Here is a 27,811-nt window from a genome sequence, read left to right on the forward strand (position 1 = left end):
ATTGTACGTCCAAACAATATTAATATAACATCAAGATTTTCGATAATAACCGATTTCTTAAATTCTTTGAAAATGCTGAATCATGCTTACTTTAGTAGCTGTTTTAACGCATCGGGACTTTGGTAGCAATTAGTTAGTATATATATATATATATATATATATATATATATATATATATATATGTATATTTTGTTACTGTTGTAAGTTTGTAGCTAGTATTTATTTTTTCCAAAGTGTTGTCTACCTTTGACCTCGTTATTAATTTCACATTTATCGACCAACGCATATACAGAGGAGATGATAATGCTGGTGGGGTTGTGGTACGTGCAAAGAAAGCGGCGCATACACAGATGCAGTAATTAAAAAATGGGATGTACAGAGCCACCATTTTTAAAGCGTTAATGATATCTTTTCATACTGTATATTCTTTAGGTCTGGAGGACATTGTGAACTGATGGAGTTACACAGAGTCACTGCTTAAGCGCATTTATGTCATTTCGTTAATATGAGGTGTAAATATGCTTTAAACGATCTGAGTCAGGTATGAACATTGGATCAAAATTTTTACTGTTTTTATTGATGTGTTCATGTGTCTGTGAAAACAAGAGTGAAACCCGATTTGTTAGCTGCATGGCATTTGGGTTAGGGTTAGCGTTGGGGTTGTTCATATATATTTCGTTTGGGCTTGTATTATATTTTCTCTTCGGTTTATATAATCCGTTCATCCTATTTTGACTCTTAAAAATTCAAGGGTCTATCCTAAATTGAGGTAAAAAAAAAGAGCCTTCCAAATTCTTTTCGATCCCTTACATCACTGAAGTTACGTTTTATTTTTTCGAAATCCGTATATGGTGTAAAAAAAATAGCACCTCATGTTGTGGTTTACCATCTTTGCAGCAAGTTTATTGTTTCCTACTTGGTATTAAATTCGTCAATGGCAGTCATCAGGGTTTAAGAACATCAGTTGTTCGACCAGTTATTGAAATGCGTTTTGTTAAAATAAATTGTTTAACTCTTTTTGTCTTATATATATACGGGACGGATTTGTCAGAAGGGAATCTAACTCTAACACTGTTTGATGTAATGTTCAGACTTATATAAATATTTGTATTAACCATATATCTCTATCACTCTGAGATCCAGTGGACATATATATTTCATGGTTTGTCACTTGTTTAGACTTGTTTGTATAATATACTTATTTCTAGTGACTGTATAATGAAATGAATATGATCCCATATTATATATAAAAATTGTCGAGTTAAATTGCTGACAAATGAAAAATACATTGTGTATTAAAACAATAATATAACATATACATAAGCTTGAATAACACGTGTCCATGTTTATCTCTAGATTTGCCTTCCGTGACAAGGTAACACTACGATTATTGAAGTTTTATTTAGATACCGGATGGGGTCGAGTGGTCTAGAGCGCTGGACATGAGGCTAATTGATTGATGCTGTAGTGTATCAAAGGTGTTACTTTGAATCCCGCTAAGGGACGGAAAAAATTGTCAGTAGAAAATCTAACTCTAACACTTGTAATCTTTAGACTTATAAATATACACATACATGTATTCATATAAACAAGTCTAAACTGAAAACTACGTTCAACCCTATAATTACGTTGGATAAAAACCGCAATTTTTATACGTGTGCAGGTAAAACGAATTTAGTTGTAGAAGAGTCTAAATACAGCACAAGCAACATTTTTCCAAAAGACCAAAAAAGCGATAAAGAGATATTGTGACACCAAATCGCTTGCACTGTAACCACCACACAACCACCTGGGCTTCATAAAAATGAAGCTTTCGATGGTCGGGTGTTACCTTTCCACGTCAGTTTTAATCTAGCGTCGTATTACAGTACATGATATGTTAGGCATGAAGATGATATTTTTACAGATCAGCTAAATTATCTATTGTAAAGAATACTTAATATATATATATATATATATATTTGTAGACTCCTCTGCACATATTTTCCATTTAAATGCCAGAGTATTCATGTCGACCAAAAAAAACGCAAAAATAGTTTTTTTCCGTTAGCAGTCTTGTCCTTTATTAAGAACTGTTAATATAATAAATTTATAAATTATTGTGTTAAGGGCGATACTATTTCCTTATTTTGTTTTATTTCTGTCATCATTGAACTGATGAGCTGTTTTCACTCACTTTTTAATAAACCACAATACTTATATATCATATTATTTGATCTCTGTCCATCTGTCCGTCCTAATAACGATATCTTGCTGTACCCTCATAAGTTTTGGAGGTATTTTATTGATTGTTTGTAGGATGCTCATTCAAATAATGAAGTAGTGCATGGCCACATGCTTGTGATTGTTTTCCAAACATTCTTATAATTTTTTTGGGAATTTTGGATCCTCATTGCTCTTCTTAACGGATTTATAAATATGTTGATATGAGCGTCACTGATGAGTCTTATGTAGACAAAACGCGCGTCTGGCGTCATAAATTATAATCCTGGTACCTATGATAACTATTCAGAAAATGACAGGTAGTTGGACCTAGTAATGTTTGTTGTACTAGCTGCAGAAGAGATCGTGTATTGTTCGGCTATCTCCGCCAATAGATGTGACATACAGCTTTAATATGATATAGTTATCAAGACAAACAAGTACAAAGTTGAGGACCATTAAGTACCCAAAATTCCTTAAAGTTGTGCCGAATACGGATAAGATTTATTGGGATAAGAAAATCCTAAGCTAAGGAACTTTTATGCGTTTATGGTCAATGTCTTATTTTATTGAATACAGTTTTTAATCAATGCATGTACTTTTTTATACGAATCGATTTGTCTTGTATCAGAACACGAAACCATAGAAGAGTCTCGAATATGTAACAGATAAAGTAGGATAATATTCATCAGATCAAGGTCAAAGATATCTAAAAATAGTCAATGTTAACAAAAGATCTTTTAAAATAACTATAAGTTGACGTTCCAATGAACACACCTTTCCTTCAATTAAAACAATATACAGCATTAGATATTTTGTAAAGAACATTGCCTCGTTTTACAAGAAATAGCCGACACAAGGAAAGGCGTTGAGCCATGGAATCAATATTGCAAGTAAGTTTTTTGGAAATTGAATAGTATGAAAACTAGTTTTTTAAGAATAACTGACTATTTGTCTGACAATTCTGTATGACTTTTTGTCTCATGTTATTTATTGATGTTCATTGGTTTTAGTTTGATATTGTTGTTGTTTGTGTTTGCTTTATTGTTGGTTTTTTATCTTTATTTATTTTTTTTTTGTTTTGGGGAAGGGGTGCTGAAGCGTTGCTGGCATATATTTGATTAATTCTCTTATACTTATTCCTACCGACTAATAGAGGTCGGTCATTTAAAGACGTATCAACCGTATCATCTGCAGATATACCAACAAACAGTCCCGAGCTTTAATTTTATGTACTTTCAATAATGCAAATTGGCGACTGATTAATTTCTTATGCAGAAATTTACAAAACCAATTAGGACATATCGAGTTTTTGTGGAATATGTAAACCGACTTTTAAAACTGTTCCGGATATTTGGGACAGTTTACAGGCATGATAGGAGTGAATACGGTAAAATCGTTTGTTTGTGTATGAACTTGTTCTCACGCAGAACAAAATTGCTAATTGACAAACAGAGTGATACTCGGTACTCTTCTATTACCTTTTATGTTAAATTGCAAATGAACACTATACAAAGTTCATTACATGTACATAAGTAGTACATTTGATTTTTTTGGCGTTTATTCATCATAAGAACTTGAAATATTTTTTTAACTAGACTATTAAAGAATAGAGTACAATAGTCGTGTACCTGCCCTACATTGGCTCCTTTTTAAGGGCATGTAAAAGTAGTTGATAGAACCCCTTATTTTACAAAAAACCACTATCACAAATATTGAAAGTGTATGTTTGATTGTTTCGAAGAGATTCCAATTATTTTTTTTATTATTTTTTAAAATGAAGCATGGTCTTATTACTAAGCTCGGGATAACATAATATTTTTTGACAGATCTAAAGATGTGGATAGGTCAACGTATACGATACGGTTGATAACGTTTGTAACTGACCGACCTCTAGTAGCATGACATATTGCATAACCATGAAAATAGAAACATTTGACATTTTATTAGACAGAGCGAACATATTTGATAATAAAATTATATGAACATTTCTTATAACTTTAATTTATTACTAGATTTGACTTTAATCAAGCATGGTGTTCTTTTATTTTTGCCGTATCGATTTTATACGCATTCGTTTAACCTATCCTTAATAGAGCATTTGCATTAATCCAGTATTTGCTGGCGTATCCGTATCGACGTTTCGTATGAGGAAAGAATAAATTAAGGCTAGTTGGTCCTGATGAAAATATTTTATAATGCATTAAATTTTAATTGAAATCGGGGTAAAATCATTATTTTAAGCAAATCTGTTCGATGCGTTTACGTCGATCCGTGCACGTATCCTGATACGTTAATAATGCAAATGCTCTATTACTGTGTCGATCGGTAAATCCATCAAATAATATTTCATTATAGAATAGAAAGAAATGTTCGTGACTGTAGTGTGATTTGTGCCAAAGTAATTAGACGTATGATGTGTATGAACTACATTTACCGAGCAATATTTATGTTTATCATGGGATAGCTAATAATGTTTAATTAAATTTACAATTATCTTCACCATAAATCGGACAGAACATTCAACGTAAAGTGATTGTTGAAAAGAAAAAAGTTTTCCCATCAAAATTTTGTTTTTACTTGTTTATTTTTGTTTCTTTAAACATTTCGATTACCAATGAAAAAGAGCGTTCCGGGTTCTTTTGTGTATTACAAATGTATAGTTTTCAAACAAAAGCCAAAGACAAACTTACAAACTCATTACAAAGCACTAACTGGAAAAGCGAAATAATAACAAAGAACATAATAAAACTTTCTTAGGAATGAAGTTTACCTTGAGCAATTCCAGATTATCAGTATCCAACGAATGTAGGACCGTAAGTGGTTAAAGTACTGTTACGTACATGTTAAAATGAAAGTGTGAAAAAAGATGCCTTTGCTTTATCAAATTAGTGTTTTAATCAGGTTAATCTTGTTTTGACAAATAAGAGTTACAATAGAAAATATCAAGATTTGCATGTAGTGTTCAAATGAAAGTTCTATTGCTTTGTTCAGTTAGTCTTCCACAAGTCAAGAGCCTATAGACAATATTAGTTTTGTGTGTGTGTTTATCCCCCTAAATTTACAACATTTTTTTAGTAATATTAGTATGTGAAGTCCATTTCGCTTTGGCGCAAGTCCCGTTACCATTCCCTATATATTGCTTTGTCAAGTTAGTGTTTCAATAAATGTAATCTTGCTTTGTAAATTTTCTGTTCATTTTCATAAATTTTTATAAAAGAATTCCTGCTAACAAAACTTTGAATTTTCGAAAAACTAAGAATTTTCGTATCTCAGGAATATATTACCTCAGCCGTATTTGGCACCACGTTTTGGAATTTTGGATCCTCAATGCACTTCAACTTTGAACTTGTTTGGCTTTATATCTATTTTGATATGGGCGTCACTGATGAGTCTCATGTAGACGAAACGCTCGTCTGACGTACTAAATTATAATCCTGGTACCTTTGATAACTGTTTTTCAAGTAAGGGTTTCCATAAAGGTAAGTTTGCTTTGTCGAGTTAATGTTTGCATTGTGTTTAACTGGCTTTGCTAGTCTGCCAATACATTAATTTCTATTTATAATGGGTTTTATGTATGGAATATGGAGTATGTCTTGTTGTTGTTGTTTTTATGTATATCATACTATATTGATAGGTTTGACATTTGCTAGTAGGATACAAATATTATCGGAATTTTTTAACATTCTTCCAGGATTAGTAGCCAGGGGTACAAGTATATGTTGGCCATGTAAAACTTGTTATGTCGTTAGGGTGATGTTTATGTTCTGTAAAATGTTTCTAATAAAACATTACACACATCTTTTGATCCTGTATTTGTTAATATTCGTTAGTTGGCTTATATTATTTAAAAGAATTGGTCATTGAATTTTGTGGAAAACTATAGAAAGAGATATTATATTTCTGAGATTATTTTTTATTATATTGCTGATATGTCACCATATGTTTTTGCAGTTTTTGTTGTCCTTGGCAACACTACGCATATATTTACACCATGATACATCATATAACATATTAAGTATACATACGTATAAGATGGAAAAGAAATTCAATTGAGATGCATAAATTCATTATTCAATACTGAAGAAGCATTAATCTTTATTCCATTAAATGTTGCTTTATTTTCATTAAAACCCTACCTAATTATTGTGACCCTGCATAATCCTTTTGTTCCTACGTAATCATTTTATGATAGAATAGTAATAAAAAACGAACTATTCTTATAATAAGTTTGGGTAGTCTAACGGACTTTAGAATAAAGTAATATGCCAAGTCATGCTATCAAACGATAAATCAATATTGACCCAGTGAAATTAATCTGGACATTTTGCTGTAGTGGAAATATAAGTACATAATTTAGAAATATACAACATTTTAGATAGATTTATATTGAAGTTCCAAGTCGCGTGGTTTGTTTTTTTGTCGTTTAAATATTTAAGCTGCAACGGATATCTGCAAAAAAGAGTTCGTTTTATTGCTACTTACTTATTCAATATTGATTCAATGAAGCGTTCAAGAAGTATGCTAAAGGTTATAATTTGTAATTGATAATTCATGTATTTTGTCTCATTGGAATACTGCAGTTCAATGAAAGCCTATCGTTCCATAGCATAAAGAATTGTATAACTTACGCTCTGTTTCAATTGTGTTTTAAGGTTTTGTTCTATGAACAATGAAGGATGAATATACTAATTAAAACTTCTTGACAATATTTATTAATTTCTGATAGATTTTTGTCTAGTCATGTAAAGTGAACGATAGCTGATATTATCTACCAGAAACAAGTAAAGGAAGTAATCATGTCGTTTCCATCTGAACTATCAAAGACATCATAAAGTGTAATTTTCATTTTAAAATGGACACCTGAGTAATTTGGAAGTTTTTATTCACTAGTGGATTTACTAATGGCAGCTGATATAGTATTATGGATTATGATAACATTGTTAACACAACTTAGTGGTAAGTATATATGCATAAAGTCAACCATCTCCTGATTATCAGGATAAGATAACATAAGAAAATAATATTTTGCTGTGTTTGAGCTTTTGATTTTGCAATTTGTTACATACGTTTTTCCAAGTTCGGTACCCCGGTCTTTCTGCCATTTTACTTTTGATAGAGTATTGACGAACAAAAACGTTTAATGCTTTATATTTCAGCTTGGCAACTTAGTAAATGTATTATAAATCAACAAGCCCCCATGTCATATACTGACTGACAAGTTTGTTAATGTATAATAAATCACCCAGCCCCCATGTCATATACTGACTGACAAGTTTGTTAATGTATTATAAATCACCAAGTCCCCTATGTTATATACTGACTGGCAAGTTTGTTATTGTGTTATAAATCCCCATGTCCCCTATGTCTTATACTGACTGACAAGTTTGTTAATGTATTATAAATCACCAAGTCTCCTACGTCATATACTGACTGACAAGTTTGTTAATATATTATAAATCACCAAGTCCCCTATGTTATATACTGAGTGACAAGTCTGTTAATATATTATAAATCACCAAGTCCCCTATGTTATATACTGACTGACAAGTTTGTTTATATATTATAAATCACCAAGTCCCCTATGTCATATACTGACTGACAAGTTTGTTAATATATTATAAATCACCAAGTCCCCTATGTCATATACTGACTGGAAAGTTTGTTATTGTGTTATAAATCCCCATGTCCCCTATGTCTTATACTGACTGACAAGTGTGTCAATGTATTATAAATCACCAAGTCCCTGTGTCATATACTGACTGACAAGTTTGTTAATGTATAATGAATCACCAAGCCCCCATGTCATATACTGACTGACACTTTTGTAATTGTATTATAAATCACCAAGCCCCTATGTCATATGCTTACTGGAAAGTTTGTTAATGTATTATAAATCACCATGTCCTCTATGTCATATACTGACTGACAAGTTTGTAATTGTAATATAAATCACCCAGCCTCCATGTCATATACTGACTGACAAGTTTGTAATTGTATTATAATTCACAAAGCCCCCATGTCATATACTGACTGGCAAGTTTGTTAATATATTATAAATCACCAAGTCCCCTATGTCATATACTGACTGACAAGTTTGTCAATGTATTATAAATCACCAAGCCCCCATGTCATATACTGACTGACAAGTGTGTTAATATATTATAAATCACCAAGCCCCCATGTCATATACTGACTGACAAGTTTGTCAATGTATTATAAATCACCAACCCCCCATATCATATCCTGACTGACAAGTTTGATAATGTATTATAAATCACCAAGTCCCTCTGTCATATACTGACTGGCAAGTTTCTTATTGTATTATAAATCCCCATGTCCCCTATGTCTTATATTGACTGCAAAGTTTGTTAATGCATTATAAATCACCAAGCCCCCATGTCATATACTGACTGACAAGTTTGTTAAGGTAGTATAAATCACCAAGTCCGCTATTTCATATACTGAGTGAAAAGTTTGTTAATGTATTATAAATCACCAAGCCCCCATGTCATATACTGACTGACAAGTTTGTTAATGTATTATAAATCACCAAGTCCGCTATTTCATATACTGAGTGAAAAGTTTGTTAATGTATTATAAATCACCAAGCCCCCATGTCATATACTGACTGACAAGTTTGTTAATGTATAATAAATCACCCAGCCCCCATGTCATATACTGACTGACAAGTTTGTTAATGTATTATAAATCACCAAGTCCCCTATGTCATATACTGACTGACAAGTTTGTTAATGTATTATAAATCACCAAGTCCCCTATGTTATATACTGACTGACAAGTGTGTTAATATATTATAAATCACCAAGTCCCCTATGTCATATACTGACTGACAAGTGTGTTAATATATTATAAATCACCAAGTCCCCTATGTCATATACTGACTGGAAAGTTTGTTATTGTGTTATAAATCCCCATGTCCCCTATGTCTTATACTGACTGACAAGTGTGTTAATATATTATAAATCACCAAGTCCTCTATGTTATATACTGACTGACAAGTTTGTTAATATATTATAAATCACCAAGTCCCCTATGTTATATACTGACTGACAAGTGTGTTAATATATTATAAATCACCAAGTCCCCTATGTCATATACTGACTGACAAGTGTGTTAATATATTATAAATCACCAAGTCCCCTATGTCATATACTGACTGACAAGTTTGTTAATATATTATAAATCACCAAGTCCCCTATGTTATATACTGACTGACAAGTGTGTTAATATATTATAAATCACCAAGTCCCCTATGTCATATACTGACTGACAAGTGTGTTAATATATTATAAATCACCAAGTCCCCTATGTCATATACTGACTGGAAAGTTTGTTATTGTGTTATAAATCCCCATGTCCCCTATGTCTTATACTGACTGACAAGTGTGTTAATATATTATAAATCACCAAGTCCCCTATGTTATATACTGACTGGCAAGTTTGTTATTGTGTTATAAATCCCCATGTCCCCTATGTCTTATACTGACTGACAAGTGTGTTAATATATTATAAATCACCAAGTCCCCTATGTTATATACTGACTGGCAAGTTTGTTATTGTGTTATAAATCCCCATGTCCCCTATGTCTTATACTGACTGACAAGTGTGTCAATGTATTATAAATCACCAAGTCCCTGTGTCATATACTGACTGACAAGTTTGTTAATGTATAATGAATCACCAAGCCCCCATGTCATATACTGACTGACACTTTTGTAATTGTATTATAAATCACCAAGCCCCTATGTCATATGCTTACTGGAAAGTTTGTTAATGTATTATAAATCACCATGTCCTCTATGTCATATACTGACTGACAAGTTTGTAATTGTATTATAAATCACCCAGCCCCCATGTCATATACTGACTGACAAGTTTGTAATTGTATTATAAATCACCAAGCCCCCATGTCATATACTGACTGGCAAGTTTGTTAATATATTATAAATCACCAAGTCCCCTATGTCATATACTGACTGACAAGTTTGTCAATGTATTATAAATCACCAAGCCCCCATGTCATATACTGACTTACAAGTTTGTAATTCTTTAATGAATCATCAAGTCCCCTGTGTCATATACTGACTGACAAGTTTGTTAATGTATTATAAATCATCAAGTCCCTTATGTCATATTCTGAGTGACAAGTTTGTTTATGTATTATAAATCAACAAGCCCCCATGTCATATACTGATTGATAAGTTGGTTAATGTATTATAAATCATCAAGCCCTCATGTCATATACTGACTGACAAGTTTGTTAATTTATTATTAATCACCCAGCCCCCATGTCATATATTAACTGACAAGTTTGTTAATGTATTGTAAATCATCAAGCCCGCTGTCATATACTGACTGACAAGTTTGTTTCTGTATTATAAATCAACAAGCCCCCATGTCATATACTGATTGACAAGTTTGTTAATGTATTATAAATTATCAAGCCCCCATGTCATATACTGACTGACAAGTTTGTTAATGTATTATAAATCATCAAGTCCCCTATGTCATATTCTGAGTGACAAGTTTGTTTATGTATTATAAATCAACAAGCCCCCATGTCATATACTGATTGATAAGTTTGTTAATGTTTTATAAATTAATAAGCCCCCATGTCATATACTGACTGACAAGTTTGTTAATGTATTATAAATCATCAAGTTCCCTATGTCATATACTGACTGACAAGTTTGTTAATGTATTATATGTCATCAAGTCCCTTATTTCATATACTGAGTGAAAAGTTTGTTAATGTATTATAAATCACCAAGCCCTTATGTCATATACTGACTGCAAAGTTTGTTAATGTATTATAAGTCATCAAGCCCCCATGTCATATACTGACTGACAAGTTTGTTAACGTATTATTAATCACCAAGCCCCCATGTCATATACTGACTGACAAGTTTGTTAACGTATTATAAATCATCAAGTCTCCTATGTCATATACTGACTGACAAGTTTGTAATTGAATTGTAAATCACCAAGCCCCCATGCCATATACTGACTGACAAGTTTGTAAATGTATTATAAATCACCAAGTCCCCATGTTATATACTGACTGACAAGTTTGTTAATGAATTATTAATCATCAAGTCCCCTATGTCATATACTGACTGAAAAGTTTGTTAATGAATTATTTTATCACCAAGCCCCCAATATCATATACTGACTGGCAAGTTTGTTAATGTATTATAAATCATCAAGTCCCATATGTCATATACTGACTGACAAGTTTGTTAATGAATTATTTTATCACCAAGCCCCCAATATCATATACTGACTGGCAAGTTTGTTAATGTATTATAAATCACCAAGCACCCATGTCATATACTGACTGGCAAGTTTGTTAATGTATTATAAATCATCAAGTCCACTATGTCATATACTGACTGACAAGTTTGTAATTGTGTTATAAATTTTCAAGTCCCCTATGTCATATACTAACTGGCAAGTTTGTTATTGTATCATAAATCGCCAAGTACCTCTGTCATATACTGACTTGCAAGTCTGTTATTGTATTATAAATCACCAAGTCCCCTATGTAATATACTGACTGACAAGTTTGTTAATGTTTTATAAATCACCAAGCTCCCATGTCGTAAACTGACTGGCAAGTTTTGTATTGTTTTATAACTCACCATGTACACTATGTCAAATACTGACTGTCAAGTTTTATTGCATCATAAATCACCATGTCTCTGATGTTATATACTGGTTTTATTATAATTCAACCCATTTTTTATGTTGATTACTATTTGACAGGTGTTATTGTACTAAAATTCACCATTTACTCTATCCTAAAACTGGCTGTCAAGTGTTATTGTATTTTAAATTACCATGTACTCATTGTCCCATCGATCCAAAACTGATGATTTACACGAATATTATGTTTCTTTTTTTCAGATAATATGTAGTTTATGTTTTACAAGACTTATTCAGTCTAAGAACTTTGCTTTAATGATAAATTACCGTTCTCTTGGTATAACCAGTGATCGATTCAGGTTGAAAAGACTGATTCAGTCTACGAAGTTTATTTTATTAGAAATCATCGTTATCTTGTTATCACGACTGGTTTGCTAGTTTTTTTTTTTTTTGTTTTTTTTTTATCCTTGGTTGACACAAGTCACTGTTATGTATGTCAATTTATTAACAAGTTATACTTGCCTTGGTTGACACAACTCACTGTTATGTATGTAGATTTATTTACAAGTCATCTTTTCCTTGGTTGACACAACTCACTGTTATGTATCTAGATTACTATAAGTCTTCATTTCTTGTTTGACACGACTCACTGTTATGTATCTAGATTACTATAAGTCTTCATTTCTTGTTTGACACGACTCACTGTTATGTATGTTTATTTAATATAAGTCATTCTTTCCTTAAATGACACGATTAACTGTTATGTATGTCGATTTATTTACAAGTCATCATTTCCTTGGTTGACACAATTCCCTGCTATGTGTGTTTATTCATTACATGTCATCCTTTCTTTGTTTGACGCGATTCACTGTTATGTATGCCTGTCTTAAGCCTTTTGCTGCTACAGGATATTTTCAGGTTTCCCCTTGCCTCTTTTAATTCTTTTGCTGCTACCGGAAATGTCGAATACATTCATCAGTACTGTATGTGCTTACACCGTTCGGGGTTTTGTTTTGCAGTTTAGAACTGTTGTTTTTGTTTTCAATAGATAAAACTCGGAAAATATCTTTCTGATTTTCGAAGGATCTCTAATGCAAACGCGCCTCCCACCATAGTACTACGTCAATTAACTTTCTGTGCATCACCTTGTATAGATGTACACATTGATTTTTCTAGTTTTTGCAGTAATAATTCTTTGATCTCTGAGGTATTTTGTTATTCTGAACTATTGTTATCGGAAAGATTGGTTTTGTTAATGAAGCACACAGGACCAGTCCCGACGGAACAATGATAAAATTGCTGTGTATCAGGACGAATTAAGATATATACATGCATTATCCCTTAACTGTTTGTATCAGGACGAACTAAGATATATGTACATACATTAAATAATTATCCCTTCACTGTCGGTATCAGGACGATCTAAGATATATGGATACATATTTTATTACTTTGATATCCACGAGGAAATAATATATATATATATACATACATTTTTTCTTTACTGTGTGTATCAAAAAGGTCAAATTCAAATTTGTACACACATTATCCCTTTGATTGGATTATCACAACAAACCAAGGACGTGTTCACTCCAAATGCTATGAACAGTAAGCATGTGTATTATGAGTTCAATTTAATGTACACTGGTATAACATTAAAATTGTTCACATCTAAACACCTTGTTCAATTGCCTAGCGTGTACACATGGTTTGTTCACACTTGTAAACCTTATTTCATTTAAATGATCATTACATAGAATCGAACTCTGATTTGTAGCAGTTATCAAAGCCATTTTGTTGATTGCAGTACTTTAATAAGAAAAAGGAAAATTGGATTAGAACATACTCACCCCTTCTCGTCCAATGAAAAGTCAGTTTTTCACCCTCTAATTTTCATAGTACATGGTTTTCCATGCACTATGAAATGCTATACATGAATGACTTTTCATTGTCAGTTAATTATGAAAGTGAACTCTTAATAACTGCACTAATGAAGTGTACAATCACCTGAGGCATTTTCCCTTGGAAAAGAGCCTACTGATTAAAGAGCAAAGATTAAAACAAATTATTTTGAATTTTGCAAATTTTCATTAATGTTCTAATGGTACACATATATAGAATAAACAAAAACAATGGGGGTAAGGATGTAAGTAAAATAATATTTATTTATTATAAACCGGGCATTTGAGGGATTTTTTTTTCTTTCAAGAAAACAATTTCAGGCTGCTGATATATAAAGCAAAGGATTTTTTTGCGGAGAAACACACAATACATATAAAGTTATCAATAAAAAAGTAAGCATTTAACGTTGAATGGTCTGGATTTAAATGCTTATACAGAGTTTTATATTTATAAAAAAAAATCAAATTTCAAAAAGGGGATTAATATAACATTCTGTTGCTTTTTAAAATAAAAAAATCTCAAGATATATTAGTATCAAATTTTACCTGAAGCAAAAGAAAAACAATCTATCCGTTCGGTCCTCACAAACTATGTCAGTCCTATTTCATTCCATCCATTGAAATGATGATTACCTATGTGTTGGTTCATTATAAAATGTGAACTCTTTTTAAGGTTTGAATATTACAATGGGAAAGGCTAATTTTGTAAGGCCACTCGAAAGTGTGAATATGTTCTAAATTGGTCAGACAATACTTGATCATGTTTTATGAAGATTTAAGCCCTCGGCTTCGCCTTGGGCTTAAATCTTCATAAAACATGACCAAGTATTGTCTAACCTATAATTATACAATATGCTTAGGGGCTATCATTTGATTTATGTGGAAGGGGCTAGTATGAAATTTAAAAAAAAAACAATGAATGGCAGGAGTTGTATTAAGGAATAGTGTTGATTAAAGTACAATTTCAGACCCTTTTGTTTTCCACAAAATCAATTTCACCAAAAATTTATTTTGACTTTTTGTTGACTGTTCTTAAAATGCCGCACCACTACCAGTAAACATGATATCCATCCACTTTTCTTGATTCAACCCCTCTAAATATGCAGCTTTTTCCTATAATAAATATGTGTTTCAATTCAGCATAAACTTTGATTAAAACTGGCAGCAGAAAAATGTTAAACCTGCAAACTTGAGAGTGCATTTTTTTTTGTTTCTTCCGTCGCCAGGATTAAAAAAAAACTCGTGCTATTGGGATATCGAGACAACACCCCTTCCTCAGTGTCCATCGCTCTATGCAACTCTGCCGTCTATACTGAACAGATATAGACTATTTCTTTCCTCTTTTTATCAGTATGGAGTAAACATATACATACAGAATCCTTTACTGTTTCGCGAACCTGTTAACACACGTCTATTTAATATAAACAGGCAATCGAAAGCGTTTCTGACTCACGACCATTGATTAAATTCTTTATCAGAACCAGCAGTACTGTGCTATATTAATTCAATGGCCAGTGAATTATTTACATCTTTTCGCAAAGTTCTCTAGGCGTTGTCAATTATTAAGCACTAAATATTATTAAATACTGCCGCTTTTACACATAACTCAGTCATTGTTTTTGTTTGTTTTTTTGTTTGTTTTTTTTTTTTTTTTCTTAACGTAATTTAGGTTTGCTGTGTACAAATGGGTCATTCATGTATGTAATTACATTGGTTATAATTAACCATTACTACCCTTGGATGGTGTAAACTTCTCAAAAAGGTGTATGGTGTGATGATGTACGGCATATGGTGTAATGGTAGAAGGTGTATGGTGTTATGGTGTATGATGGAAAAATAATTGTGTAATAGTGTATGATGAATGGTGCGATTGTGTAACGTGTATATATTGAGTGGTAAATAAAGTTTAAAACTATGCAAAATATAAATCTGCGGTTTTTTTTTTATTTTTATTCATTAATTTTCAATATTGTGATCAAAATTCGTCTTCTAAAAAAAATAAAAAAAATTGTAGTCGCACTCTTTCTTTAAAATCAAATTACATTATGGGGAATATCGGATGGTGTAGATATATGTGTAAGGTGTATTGTGCAAAGTTAAAACGTGTATGGTGTCATAACACAAGGTGTATAGGGTAATGGTGTTAGTGGTTAGCTGTGTGGTAATTAAAGTTTAAAACTATGCAAAATATAAATCTACGTTTTTTTTTTTTAATTTTATTCATTAATTTACAATATTGTGATCAAAATTCGTCTTCTTAAATAAATAAAAACAAAATGACGTCGCACTCTTTCTTTAAAATCAAATTACATTATGGGGAATATCGGATGGTGTAGATATTTGTGTTAGGTGTATTGTGCAAAGGTAAAACGTGTATGGTGTCATAACGCAGGGTGTATAGAGTAATGGTGTATGGTGTTACACCATCCAAGGTCTGTACTTAACATAATGATAGTAATTACATTACTTTGTCGAATATCCGTTAAACCATTTGTGGATATAAAGAAAAACCCAGAAGTTACAAGACCTATTGAGTATATGTATTTTCATATAAAACTTTCATATTCTAATAATATGTATGTAATTAATTTTCTAAACAGTGTATGCTATAACAATGATTGTGTCGTCATACTATGATTAATAACAGAAACACTTTTTGGTTGTTTCTTTTTAACGAACAGAGATCAGTGGCTGCTCATTATACAAGGCATAAATAATGCGGTTGCCGCAGCAAATGGAATACATTTCCAAAATGTTTGATATGTGACAATTGATTTCGTACTAGACCTGGCTCATCATTTTCATGTCTTTTACAATCAGTCTGACAAATGAAGTAATCTTTGAAAGAATTTTAGTAGAGTTAAATTGCTGCAATCGAAAACTGTACTTAAGGTCTCCTCGTTAGCTCTGAAGTATCTTTAGAAGAGGATGATATTATTGTAACTATGCGTATTGTCAATAGGATTACTGTGACCTAATATTAAACCATATTAAACTATAAGTTTATAAGATTTGAAAAAAAAGCAATAATTATAAAAATTCTTATTGGATTGATCGCTTGTTTACTTATATTCGTTTATACAATCGCATTTTCTATCACAATACCCGCTTGATTTTATACCTACTTTCTGTTTTCTACTTGATTTTATTTATCCAATACAATACAGTGTCCATCTTATACTTGATACTATAACTGATCTTTTTTTTATCAAGTCCTACGTTCAGGGATGATACTGCTTTGTTTTGAAGCAGTTGATGTTTATTGATCCACATTAAAAATTTTGTTTAAATGAAATATAACTATTGAATGGCATTGTATCGTTGTTGCTTTTATTTTTTAAATTTATGTATATCATGATATGTTTAAGTAATAAATAATGCATCAAATAATATACTATTAAATTTAGCAATTGGTTCAACATTGGCAATCTGGCTGTCAGGTTTCAATTAAATGTATGTCATATGATGATTTTTTTTTTATTTCGTATACATTACCAACTGCTTTGTTAAAGATAAGAAATATCAATTCTTTAATGTGAACAATTGATTTGTCTGCTGTTTCATCCCGACAGAAGTTTAACCAAATAAAGGTTAATCTCTAAGTGATTTACAGTTCAGAAAAAGAAATTTTGATACTTCAAGCTCTATAATCAAGTGTAACTGCATCTATTTACGTATCAGACCGTCGTTTAATCTGACATAACTGTTGCAAATCAAGACCTTTAATAAATGTACCTTTCGATCGCCGTTTAATATGACGTCATCTTTTTCAAAAGTATTTCACAAAATTCAACTACAAGTCATAGAAGAATGATATCTTTTAGATCGAACTTCTTTGATACCAATAGACCTTGAAAAAAGATTCAAATTTGTGTTAAGGTCCAGATGATAGCAGCAACACAAAAAAGAGGAATGACATTTGTTAATGAGCACTTCTTTGATTTTATTGAAGGTCCACACACATTTTTTGTTACAGAGGCACAAAAAACACGATACTCGTTATTATGTCAATATATAATTGTAATATTTATATTAATTGAGAACTACTAGTAGTGTTTTACTGTGAATTCTTCTTGTTGTTGTTATTGGCGTTCTAAGTCTTCTCACAAACAAGCTTGTCTATAGTCTGGGATTTTTGCTAAAAAAAGTTGAAAATTTCATATCTGAATATTTGTCGTTACCTGGAAAGTTACTTTTGACGATGGATCTTGATTGTTTCTGTGGGGATGTTTTTCTCCTGTATATGGCTCACTCACGAGGTAAAAATTGGAAAATTGTCGAAACTAATTTGACTTTTATGTATAGCATAGTCCGAATTATATACTTAAAAGGATTTCAATTAACAAACTAGTTATTTTGCCTTTTTAAAATAAGATTGAAAATCGTAAATGTTTAAGTAAAATTCTGTCTCGAATATCATCGCTGACCAACATTAATAAAACAAAAAATAAGAAAATGCAATGAACAGTAAACTTCTGACAGATATTTGGTTCTCCTTGAAAAAATAATGGGTCATAACATATCTTAATTGCAGTCCCGAGTAATCTAAAGATATTTATTTAGATTTCAATGATCAAAAATGCACAATTATATATGTGTATAAATCTATATGTTTTAATACGACTGCAAAATTTTTTTTTAAAAAATGTCGTATATTGCTATCATGTCGTCGTCGGCGTCACCAAAGACAGATGGTTTCCGGATAATAACTTTTGTATAAGTAAATAGAAATCAATTAAACTTTAACACAAGGTTTATAACCACTTAAGAAAGTTTGGGATTGATTTAGGGGTTATGGTCTTAACTGTTTAGGAATTAGGGGCCAAAAAGGGGGTCCAGATAAACATTTTTGTAGTTTCCTGTCCTTAAGTGTATAAATATCTCTGTAATTATACCACAAGTTTCCATAAAACACAAAGGAATGGTTATGATTTGCTTGGAAAGGTGGATGGAGGGGAGGTGTTAAGACATCGAAAGGTGTACTTGACACACTCAGTCAAATATTCGAAAGGAAATGTATGTGCATTTTTATTCATAGGTATATGTTTAAGTTGGTCCGTTTGTTCATATGTTTTTGTGTCAATATTTGTTTTTTTAAGTGTGTTCATGAACACATAAAACCTTTCAATCGTTTATGGGTGGATTTAACATACATAAATAGAATTCAAAACTAAGAAAGCAATGAATAAGGTTGTTTCATTTGATATATGACTTGAAGTGATACCTCGAAAACCAGTTTGTTCCTCGTCTTTCATTTTTTTTTTTCTATATGCCTTTTAATGTTTCTTCATTGCGTATATAGCGTGAATCATTACTTTTACATGCCGTTATTGCACTATGGTAAATTTGTGTATTCTTGTCTTTAATTGTCACTAACATGCTTGGTCTCTATGCCATTTTTTGCTTCTTTGTTACATATTTGTTTGTTGTGTACGTCATAAGGATTATAGTATAATGTTGCCTGTTGTATTATTTACATTTACGGAGGACATCACGAGTTGGTTTACGGTAGATCCGTTTCACAGATGCACATGATATCGGATATGTTCCTTATGTCGTAATTACAATGCTGTTCCCTTTTCACGAATATGACCTACTGAATTAGACTGTTTACCGGCTTCGTAATAACATTAGTATCACGACGTGTGTCACATGATGAGCAGGATCTGCTTACCCTTCTTGAAAACCTGAGATAACTCCCAGCTTTTGGTGGGGTTCGTGTTGCTGTAGTACCTCTATATGTGACATTTTTACCTATTGTGTCTGTTTGTTTTTATCACACATCGTTGTCAATATAGTGGAATTTGATGCGACTCTCATACAAGTGGGATGTTTGGTCAACTTTAAAACCAGGTGTAATCGACTATTTTGTCATTTGACTAGAGAGTTTCATCGGAGCTCATGTTTTTTGTGATTTTACTTTTTCATTTTGTTTTCAAACTAGAGTTTAAAGCCATCAGACCTTACAGATACATTATATCGCTTGTATATGATTAGTCCATTGTATAAGCATGATTTCCAACATGACACTACACGAATGCTACATAGAAATCAAGCTTTTACAAACCTATAAAATACATGACAATCAATGAACGAAGTTTAAGCTGTTTCAATTGTCATCACATGTTTTGGTTAGGGACGACATCAAAAGTTCAATGTTCAATGTAGGATAAAAAAAAAACTTAGTTCATACAGTTTTTTTCACTGACCCCCTACCCCCTTTCTTACTTGATTTTGGAAAAATTGATTGATCAATAAGGATATATATAAAATCGGTGTCAATTAAACAAGAAAACAAAAGTTGCAGCAAAAAAGTTTTCTAAGCCTTGGTAACATTTGTTGGTGATTTAGTTATATTTTGTGTATGAAGTCTTCATAATATTGGATGTGATCTGATGAGATATGGTTTTGAATTCCTGGTTGGATGCAACTAAATGTAGTATTCAATCTCTTGTTTATATTAGTGACGTGAGGAGGTGTAGTATTCGAACTCTTGGAAATATTGGATGGTGATATAGTTAGGTGTATTATTCAAACTCTTGTTTATATTGGTGATGTGAGGATGTGTAGTATTCGAACTCTTGGAAATATTGGATGGTGATATAATTAAGTGTAGTATTAGATATAATTAAGTGTAGTATTAGATATTAATTCAATCCACCATGTTCTGCATAAGAAAATGCCAGTACCAAGTCAGGAATATGACAGTTGTTATCCATTCGTTTGACGTATTTGAACTTTTGATTTTGCCATTTGATGTGGGACTTCTTTTATATTTTTGTGTTTTTACTTTTTATTCAAACTCTTGATTCCGTGAAATGAAGTATTTGCACTACTCGCTGCATTCGAATGTAGTTTAATAAAACGTACTTTGATGACATTGCAAGATTGTTTATAGAATTGTAATATCATTGGTAACAGTTGTCGATATTGAAGAGTTATTTCGAGTTTTCCTTGCAATTATTTTTTGACAGTGTTTAATTAGACAAAGTTTCATTAGATGTTTCTTAACTCAGATGAAAATCAATTCGGAAAGTCTATAATCACATTGCAAAATCAAATAACAAAACGTATCAAAAACGAATGGACTTAGAAGTGTTATGAACTTAAGTCTTCAAATTACGTGTTAACGTACAGAAAATAGGAAAACATGTTTCAAGAGTATACCATATCAAAAGTGCAGAAATTTGTATAAGCTTTGACAGCTCTGGTGCAAGTTGTCTTGTTTGTTGTGTTTGTGAGTACATATACAGTGATCATATTGCAGTACAACTGGTAAATATTGTCCCCAATTTGCACCGATATATTTACAATGGAAAAGATAAAAACAAACTTTTAAAAACGGACGTAGCGTCGATAATATAATTTTTTATTTTTATTGAGTAAAATGATAGCATATTACACGCTTACATTTTGCTACGTTCAGTGGGCATTGTTATTCTGCTATACTATATCCTGATATTCAAAGATGTTTACTTCTTAAAATGTCTTAAGCATATATCACCACTGCACTATCAAACTACTGAATTTATTTGAAGTTTCCATACTTTTTTTTAATGATAGACGTATGTTGGTCAAAACTGTTAAGGCAATGCGTTTCACTTAATCAAACATAGCTTGGTCATATAAATAAACTGTCTGATATTTTAACAGTAGAACGCCAAAAAAACGAACTTTGTGTTTCCGTTTTTTTTTTCCATCATGCAATACTTTTTGTATTTGAAACATTTTGGCTTAGGTACACGTATAATCAAGATGAAAAGAGTGTTTATTGTTTCTTGCAATTTACAATTCTATCTTTATTACGAGCTATGTGTATTTTAACAGTACTAAGTGGCGTCAGTAAAATTTTGAAAAAAGAGTAAATATTTTCATTGTGAGTATTTTTCTGTTTTTTTTTAAGGACATCACACATTGGATACACCATCTTGATGATGTTTATCACATTTGTTCCTATAAAATATTTATCTTTTTCTTTTTTTTTTTCTATTTTAGCATTTTCTTTGCATTCACATTACCCTCGACTTTTGCCTGTTAATACAACCGTGAATTTTCACAGAGAGGAAACTGCAACACTGAAATGTGCAATAGACCACTTAGGGAGAAAAACAGTGAGTAAAATATTTGTAGCTTTGATTAGAATACCTAAGCAATTCAAGAACTTGAACGACTTATCAATGTATTTAAAGTTAGTATAGAACAGTATTAAGGATTCCGATGACATATAATCAAAGAAAAGATAAAAATAACATAATTTGATAGGACCTAACTATATGATACTGTCTTCCACATGATGATACTGTAGCGAAAATGAAATCTTTAACCATTAGCATCTGTCATATACGTTGATCCCATTTTTATATTTTAATACAGATAGGTTCACAAAGTATTCGAAGTTTGTTATCATGTATTATAAGTAACACAATTTTAATGAATTGTTATGTTACAATCACACAAATTGACCAAAATAAAGTCACTTGTTATTGTTATAGTAATCATCAAATAATTCAATCGTATTACCAATCTTATTTCAACTGATCGGGCGGACCTTACGTACGTTTTAATTTGCATTAAGACAGTCTATTTGAAGATGTGAGTGATAAGGATTATTGTCGTTATAATAATGGTTGATTTTTAGTCACCTATCAGTGTGATCAAAGGAATTTACAAAAGAATGACTGGACACTTCATTAATGATTTTATCTTAAAACACCTAACTATAGATGGAGTGGTTTGTTATGAGCGAACCGGTTAAACCCTCCAAGTCAAGTGAAATAAATCGAGTAATAGCAGTGGTTTTGTTTACACCCTTTACTGAAACTTAAATTATATATTTTTAATGCAAAAAAGCTTGAATAAATGGTTAGATAAATAATTCTTTTTTTAAAGGAGGTCAAACATGAAACCATCTTAGTAAATTGCACTATTATTGTTAATAAAACAAGATGCAAATGTGATGATAACTCGCTTTCAACTATCACGGCGGACGAATTGATTGGAGCGTTCTAACATATTTTAAAATGAGCTGTAAATACTCCTAGTATCTGCAATTGTATATGCCATACCGCCTTAGTGGCAGCACTTATCACTTTTAAAGTAAATGTTCAATATACTTATCACCTGTTAACAGCTGTTTTTATGGAAGTGATTGGAGATGCTACTCTGTTGGATTACCGTCAATGTAGCATCTCCAATCACTTTCAAAATGCATCTGCTCAATATTCTTATAAAATGTTAACACTTATGTAATACCGTTAGAGTGACACCTCCAATGACTTCCAAAAATAGCTGTTATTTATTCGTGATAGCACCAATCACTTACAAAAGTGGCGACTGAATTTCCTGATCATCTCTTTACAATATGCCATAACTCAAAACACTTACAAACGCTGCTGTTTGATATCCCTGTTAATTTTTAACATACAATAAATACTGTCAGAGTAGTAGCTCTAATAAATTCCATAAATGAACTGTTCAATATCACTGTCATCTGTTAACATATATGTCACACAGGCAGAGCGGCAACCGCAAATGGAATTAATATTCTGTAGTGTTAATTTCACAGAAAAATATAGCAGAATGTATTTCTTGCAAAATGAAGATTGTAGGAATATGTATTCCAATAGAACAGATATTTTTGCGTTTTGAAGACAACTGTAACATATAAATAAAACAATGGGATTTATACATTGATTCTATGTTTTAAGGTATCCTGGCGAAAGCTTCCATACATTACTCCAATAACAACAGGAGTGACACGTTTTGCACAAGATAGCAGGTATGAAGCAGTTCACGTTCCATGGAAAAAACAGTGGAATTTAAGAATCAAAAGCGTACAGTTACATGACGCAGGTGTATATGAATGTCAAGTAGGAACTCATCGAAAAAAAATACGACAAAAAATAACGCTGCATGTTAAAGGTAAGTGTGTTAGTTATAGGGAAGTCAACAAATAAAAAAAAAACGCTGCATGTAAAAAGGGAGTGTGTAATTACTAGGGATATCAACAATTCCGACAAAAAAAAACGCTGCATGTAAAAGGGGAGTGTGTAATTAGTAGGGCTGTCAACAATTACGACAAAAATAACGCTGCATGTAAAAGGGCAGTGTGTAACTACTAGAGATGTCAACAATTACGACAAAAATAACGCTGCATGTAAAAGGGCAGTGTGTAACTACTAGAGATGTCAACAATTACGACAAAAATAACGCTGCATGTAAAAGGGCAGTGTGTAACTACTAGAGATGTCAACAATTCCGGCAAAAAATAACGCTAATAACCCTAATAACAACAACACCTGTGTTTTCCGACTTTCTTTTTGCAACACAATGGAGATACCAAATCACGATAAAAGGATATTACAAAAAAAATGACTAAACAGTAGAGAAAAAATATATACTACAACACTCACAAAAAACGCTGAAACATGTATTTATTAAGATAACCGTGAACAACGTCAGTACCTAGAATTTATACTTCAGGACCAGCATTTATGTTTTGTGAAGTTGGTATTTGTATTTGTCTTTAGTCGAATTGGAGGTATAATTCTACATAATGAGGCGGAAAAGCCTTGGCTGTTGTTTTTTTTTTTTTTATTTCTAGTTCTGATGGTTTCTTAACGGAAGCAATCAGAAAAAAATACACTATCTTATTAACAGGAAAATACAATATTTATGTTGATATTTACATTACAGATGCTGTTTTATATAGGAAAGCTGGTATGTTGTAAATTTATTGAAATCATTTAGATAATAAAACTAAAAATGATCTGTAATTTAAACCAATATGTATATGTTTGTATTTCATTTAAATAATGTTGAAGGTTCTTTTGGTCGATTTGACGGCCTAGTTTTATTTTATATTTGACATACCCGGTTTGATCCTTAAATGTTCAACCGACACTAATAAAAAGCAAGCGCGTCTTAAAATAAAAAAGAATACGAATTAAAATACAGATAACGAATATTCTCGTTTTGTAAGCAGTATGTGCATGCCTTCGCTTTTATCAGACACTTACATGTATTGTTTTGTTAAAACGAATGTTCTTTTGTCGAAGCAAATATGTTTTATGACATATTTTTATATATCTGATATAATTTATTTGCAGACATAAAAATAACAGGAACGCAGTTTCCTGAAAAGGGAGGTATCATGTTTCTGTTTTGTAACGCAACAGGCAGGAAACATGCTCCCAATAGAATCGATTGGTTTAAAAATGGAGAGAGACTGTTTTCTAAACGATTAGAAAAGATGGCCATTAAAAAGACTATATCTATTAATGCCGGTGTCATGACCAGCTCATTAGTGATAACAGATGTACAACCTGACGATAACGGAACCTATGTATGTAGGGCAACTAGTCTGGAGGATGAAACTCTCATAACAAGTTTGAAGGTCAATGTTTCAAATGGTATGTAGTCGATATTATCGTCTAGTTATTAAACTGTGATACTTACGTTTTTTGTATTGTATACTCTTTATTATAGGAAAGCTTACAATACTTATGGGGGTTGATAAGTTCATAGTTTTGTCTTGGAAAATGTTTTCTGAATTTCTTAAGATGAAACTTAGAACAAACGTTTAAATATTTTCAATTAAACATAGTCCTTATTTTATCTTCAATACATTGTAGTTTTTTGCGCTCATTTGTGTATACAAGTCAAACCCTTGTCTTATGATTTAAACAGTATACTGTTTCTAAAGATTACAAGATACACATGTAGTTAGTTGCATTTTTAAACAAACAGTATTGGTTTGTTGTAATATAACCAAACATGGATTTTTAGTTGCTTCAAACATAGGTATTTCTATGGAAAGTTGTCTCTTTTTAAACCATAAAATATATTTTATTTTGATTTTTATAAGAAAGAAAGTTCATGTTTGTTTTTAAAAATACCCAGTCATATTGTATAATTCAATGATTATATTCTAATGGATATGCGTAGTAGTTTTGTTGGGTTTTGATGGTCTTTTGTTATTAGCATACCATTTGTTTCGAACGTCAATATTAACTTCATAACACAAAATGTAAATACAAGATTTGGAATTCATTATAATGTAGATAAAAGGAGATGTGAAATGAATGCAAATAATACAGTCCCCCATGTGACAACTAAATGTTATATTGAGCCTTCCCCAACTAGAAAAGAGCATACTGTATAGCTAGCTATAAAAAATTCCGACATAGGAAATTTGAAAGCTAAAATAAAGAATATACTGGACAAATAAAGGCTGGAAAGGGGTATGTATCTCTCAAACAACATTATAGCTATCACAAAGGTTCCTGGTTCGATCCCGCTCCGGGGAGAACATTTCAGGGACTGAATTTTCAAATCTCCTTTGATATCTTTGATTCTTGAGAAACGATGATAGTCCATCGGAGGGTGCGATAATTTGCTGAACCGAGTTAAGAAGGAGGTTATAACATTTACATTTTGTCAAAGGTTTTGCTAATTATTATTGTAATATTTAATTTTCAATTTTCAGGTGGATCAAGTTATCCAAAAAGAGGTAATTATGTTTGCCATATATTTTGATTAAAGTTTAAAGTAATCATCTTCTTCATATATAAAAAGTTATTACATCCAAAACTGTATAATATCCTATCAGTATATATGTATTTCTACCTTACAAAATTGTCTGGACTTGTTTCTTGTCCAATTTCATACTTTTAGAAGCTTCGTCCAGATCTGAAACATCGAAACAGCTCTTAAACTGCTGAGCTTATTACGTCAAAACATAAGCCGTCTGAAAAACATAACTGAATATTAATTGTACAGACTTTTCAGATCCTGTTAAGTTAAGAAGAAGAAAAAAACTTTTCAGAATAATATTCCTTTACTAATGTTTTCTTCCTATAAACTATGTTACATGTTAACCATTTTTCAGATGTCACAAGAACAGATACTCTTGAATCCAATTCTGCTCAAATAACTGGTATGCATCTAAAAGTCGGATTGATTTATTTCTTCCTGACATTTGTACTTTTGGTATGGTGATACAATATATGCAGTAACATATAATTCTAAGGTGCCTTAATAACTATATTTATTCTCCGAAAGACACATTTTGTCGATGCTTGCCAACAAAATTCTTCTCGAAACAGAACTTGACGTTGAGTACTCGAGCGAATATGTATGACGACATACAAAATAGAGAACATGCAGTATTACTAGATCGAAGAGCACGAAGTTCATCGATGAGCTTAAAGCAAAAGTTATGTGAACGTAATCGAGGATGAAATACACAAATGTTATCGATTAGTTTGATGTATAAGCAATGTAGATTTGAAATTATGAGACTATCCTAAAACATGCACATAATTATTTGAGAAGTTTGAAGTAAAGATTATGTAAACGTGAACGCATTAGATTACTACAATAAAATGCACAAAGTTATTCGAGGAGTATGAAGTCAAAGCATTTTCACCAGGTAAGACAACTAGAACACAATTAACATTAACGACAGAACCATGATCAGTCACATCAGAGTGATTTATGAAAATGCGCCATACATGGACTTACATATTTTGCAACTTGTAACAGATTGAAAATAAATATGTAAATGACAGTGAACACAAAGACAATTATTTCAAGGATGCAAAGACTAAACCAGCAAATGAATAGTCAGTTATCAAATTGTATTTTGTGTGCTCCTTATATAAAGGAAAGTAATAATAATGTGGCTTAATATTGTATGACCTAATTTCTTTAGTTTAAATGAAAGAAAAATAAATATGAATAAAAGCGCTAGCTAAATATAGACAACCTAAAGGTAAATGAAACACATTTTAAGCTCACCTGGCCCGAAGGGCCAAGTAAGCTTTTCCCATCACTTTGTGTCCGGCGTCCGTCGTCTTTACCTTTTACAAAAATCTTCTCCTCTGAAACTACTGGGCCAAATTAAACCAAACTTGGCCACAATCATCATTGAGGTAGCTAGTTTAGAAAATGTGTCCGGTGACCCGGCCAACCAACCAAGATGATCGACATGGCTAAAAATAGAACATGGGGGTAAAATGCAGTTTTTGGCTTATAAC

The 27,811-nt window shown here is 31.7% G+C and overlaps 1 protein-coding gene across 1 annotated transcript; it reads left to right on the forward strand.

Annotated features, from left to right (window-relative positions):
* The first annotated feature begins 6,875 nt into the window (after positions 1–6,875).
* Positions 6,876–27,788, forward strand: LOC143070449 (zwei Ig domain protein zig-8-like). The gene is made up of 7 exons (XM_076244735.1): positions 6,876–7,161; positions 21,768–21,883; positions 23,480–23,693; positions 24,468–24,491; positions 24,881–25,183; positions 26,260–26,283; positions 26,662–27,788. The coding sequence occupies exons 1-7, from the start codon at positions 7,107–7,109 to the stop codon at positions 26,769–26,771; spliced, it is 846 nt and encodes a 281-aa protein (XP_076100850.1). The 5' UTR covers positions 6,876–7,106; the 3' UTR covers positions 26,772–27,788.
* Positions 27,789–27,811: the final 23 nt, after the last annotated feature.

This window comes from Mytilus galloprovincialis, chromosome 4 (genome assembly GCF_965363235.1).
Source record: "Mytilus galloprovincialis chromosome 4, xbMytGall1.hap1.1, whole genome shotgun sequence".
Taxonomy (NCBI): domain Eukaryota; kingdom Metazoa; phylum Mollusca; class Bivalvia; order Mytilida; family Mytilidae; genus Mytilus; species Mytilus galloprovincialis.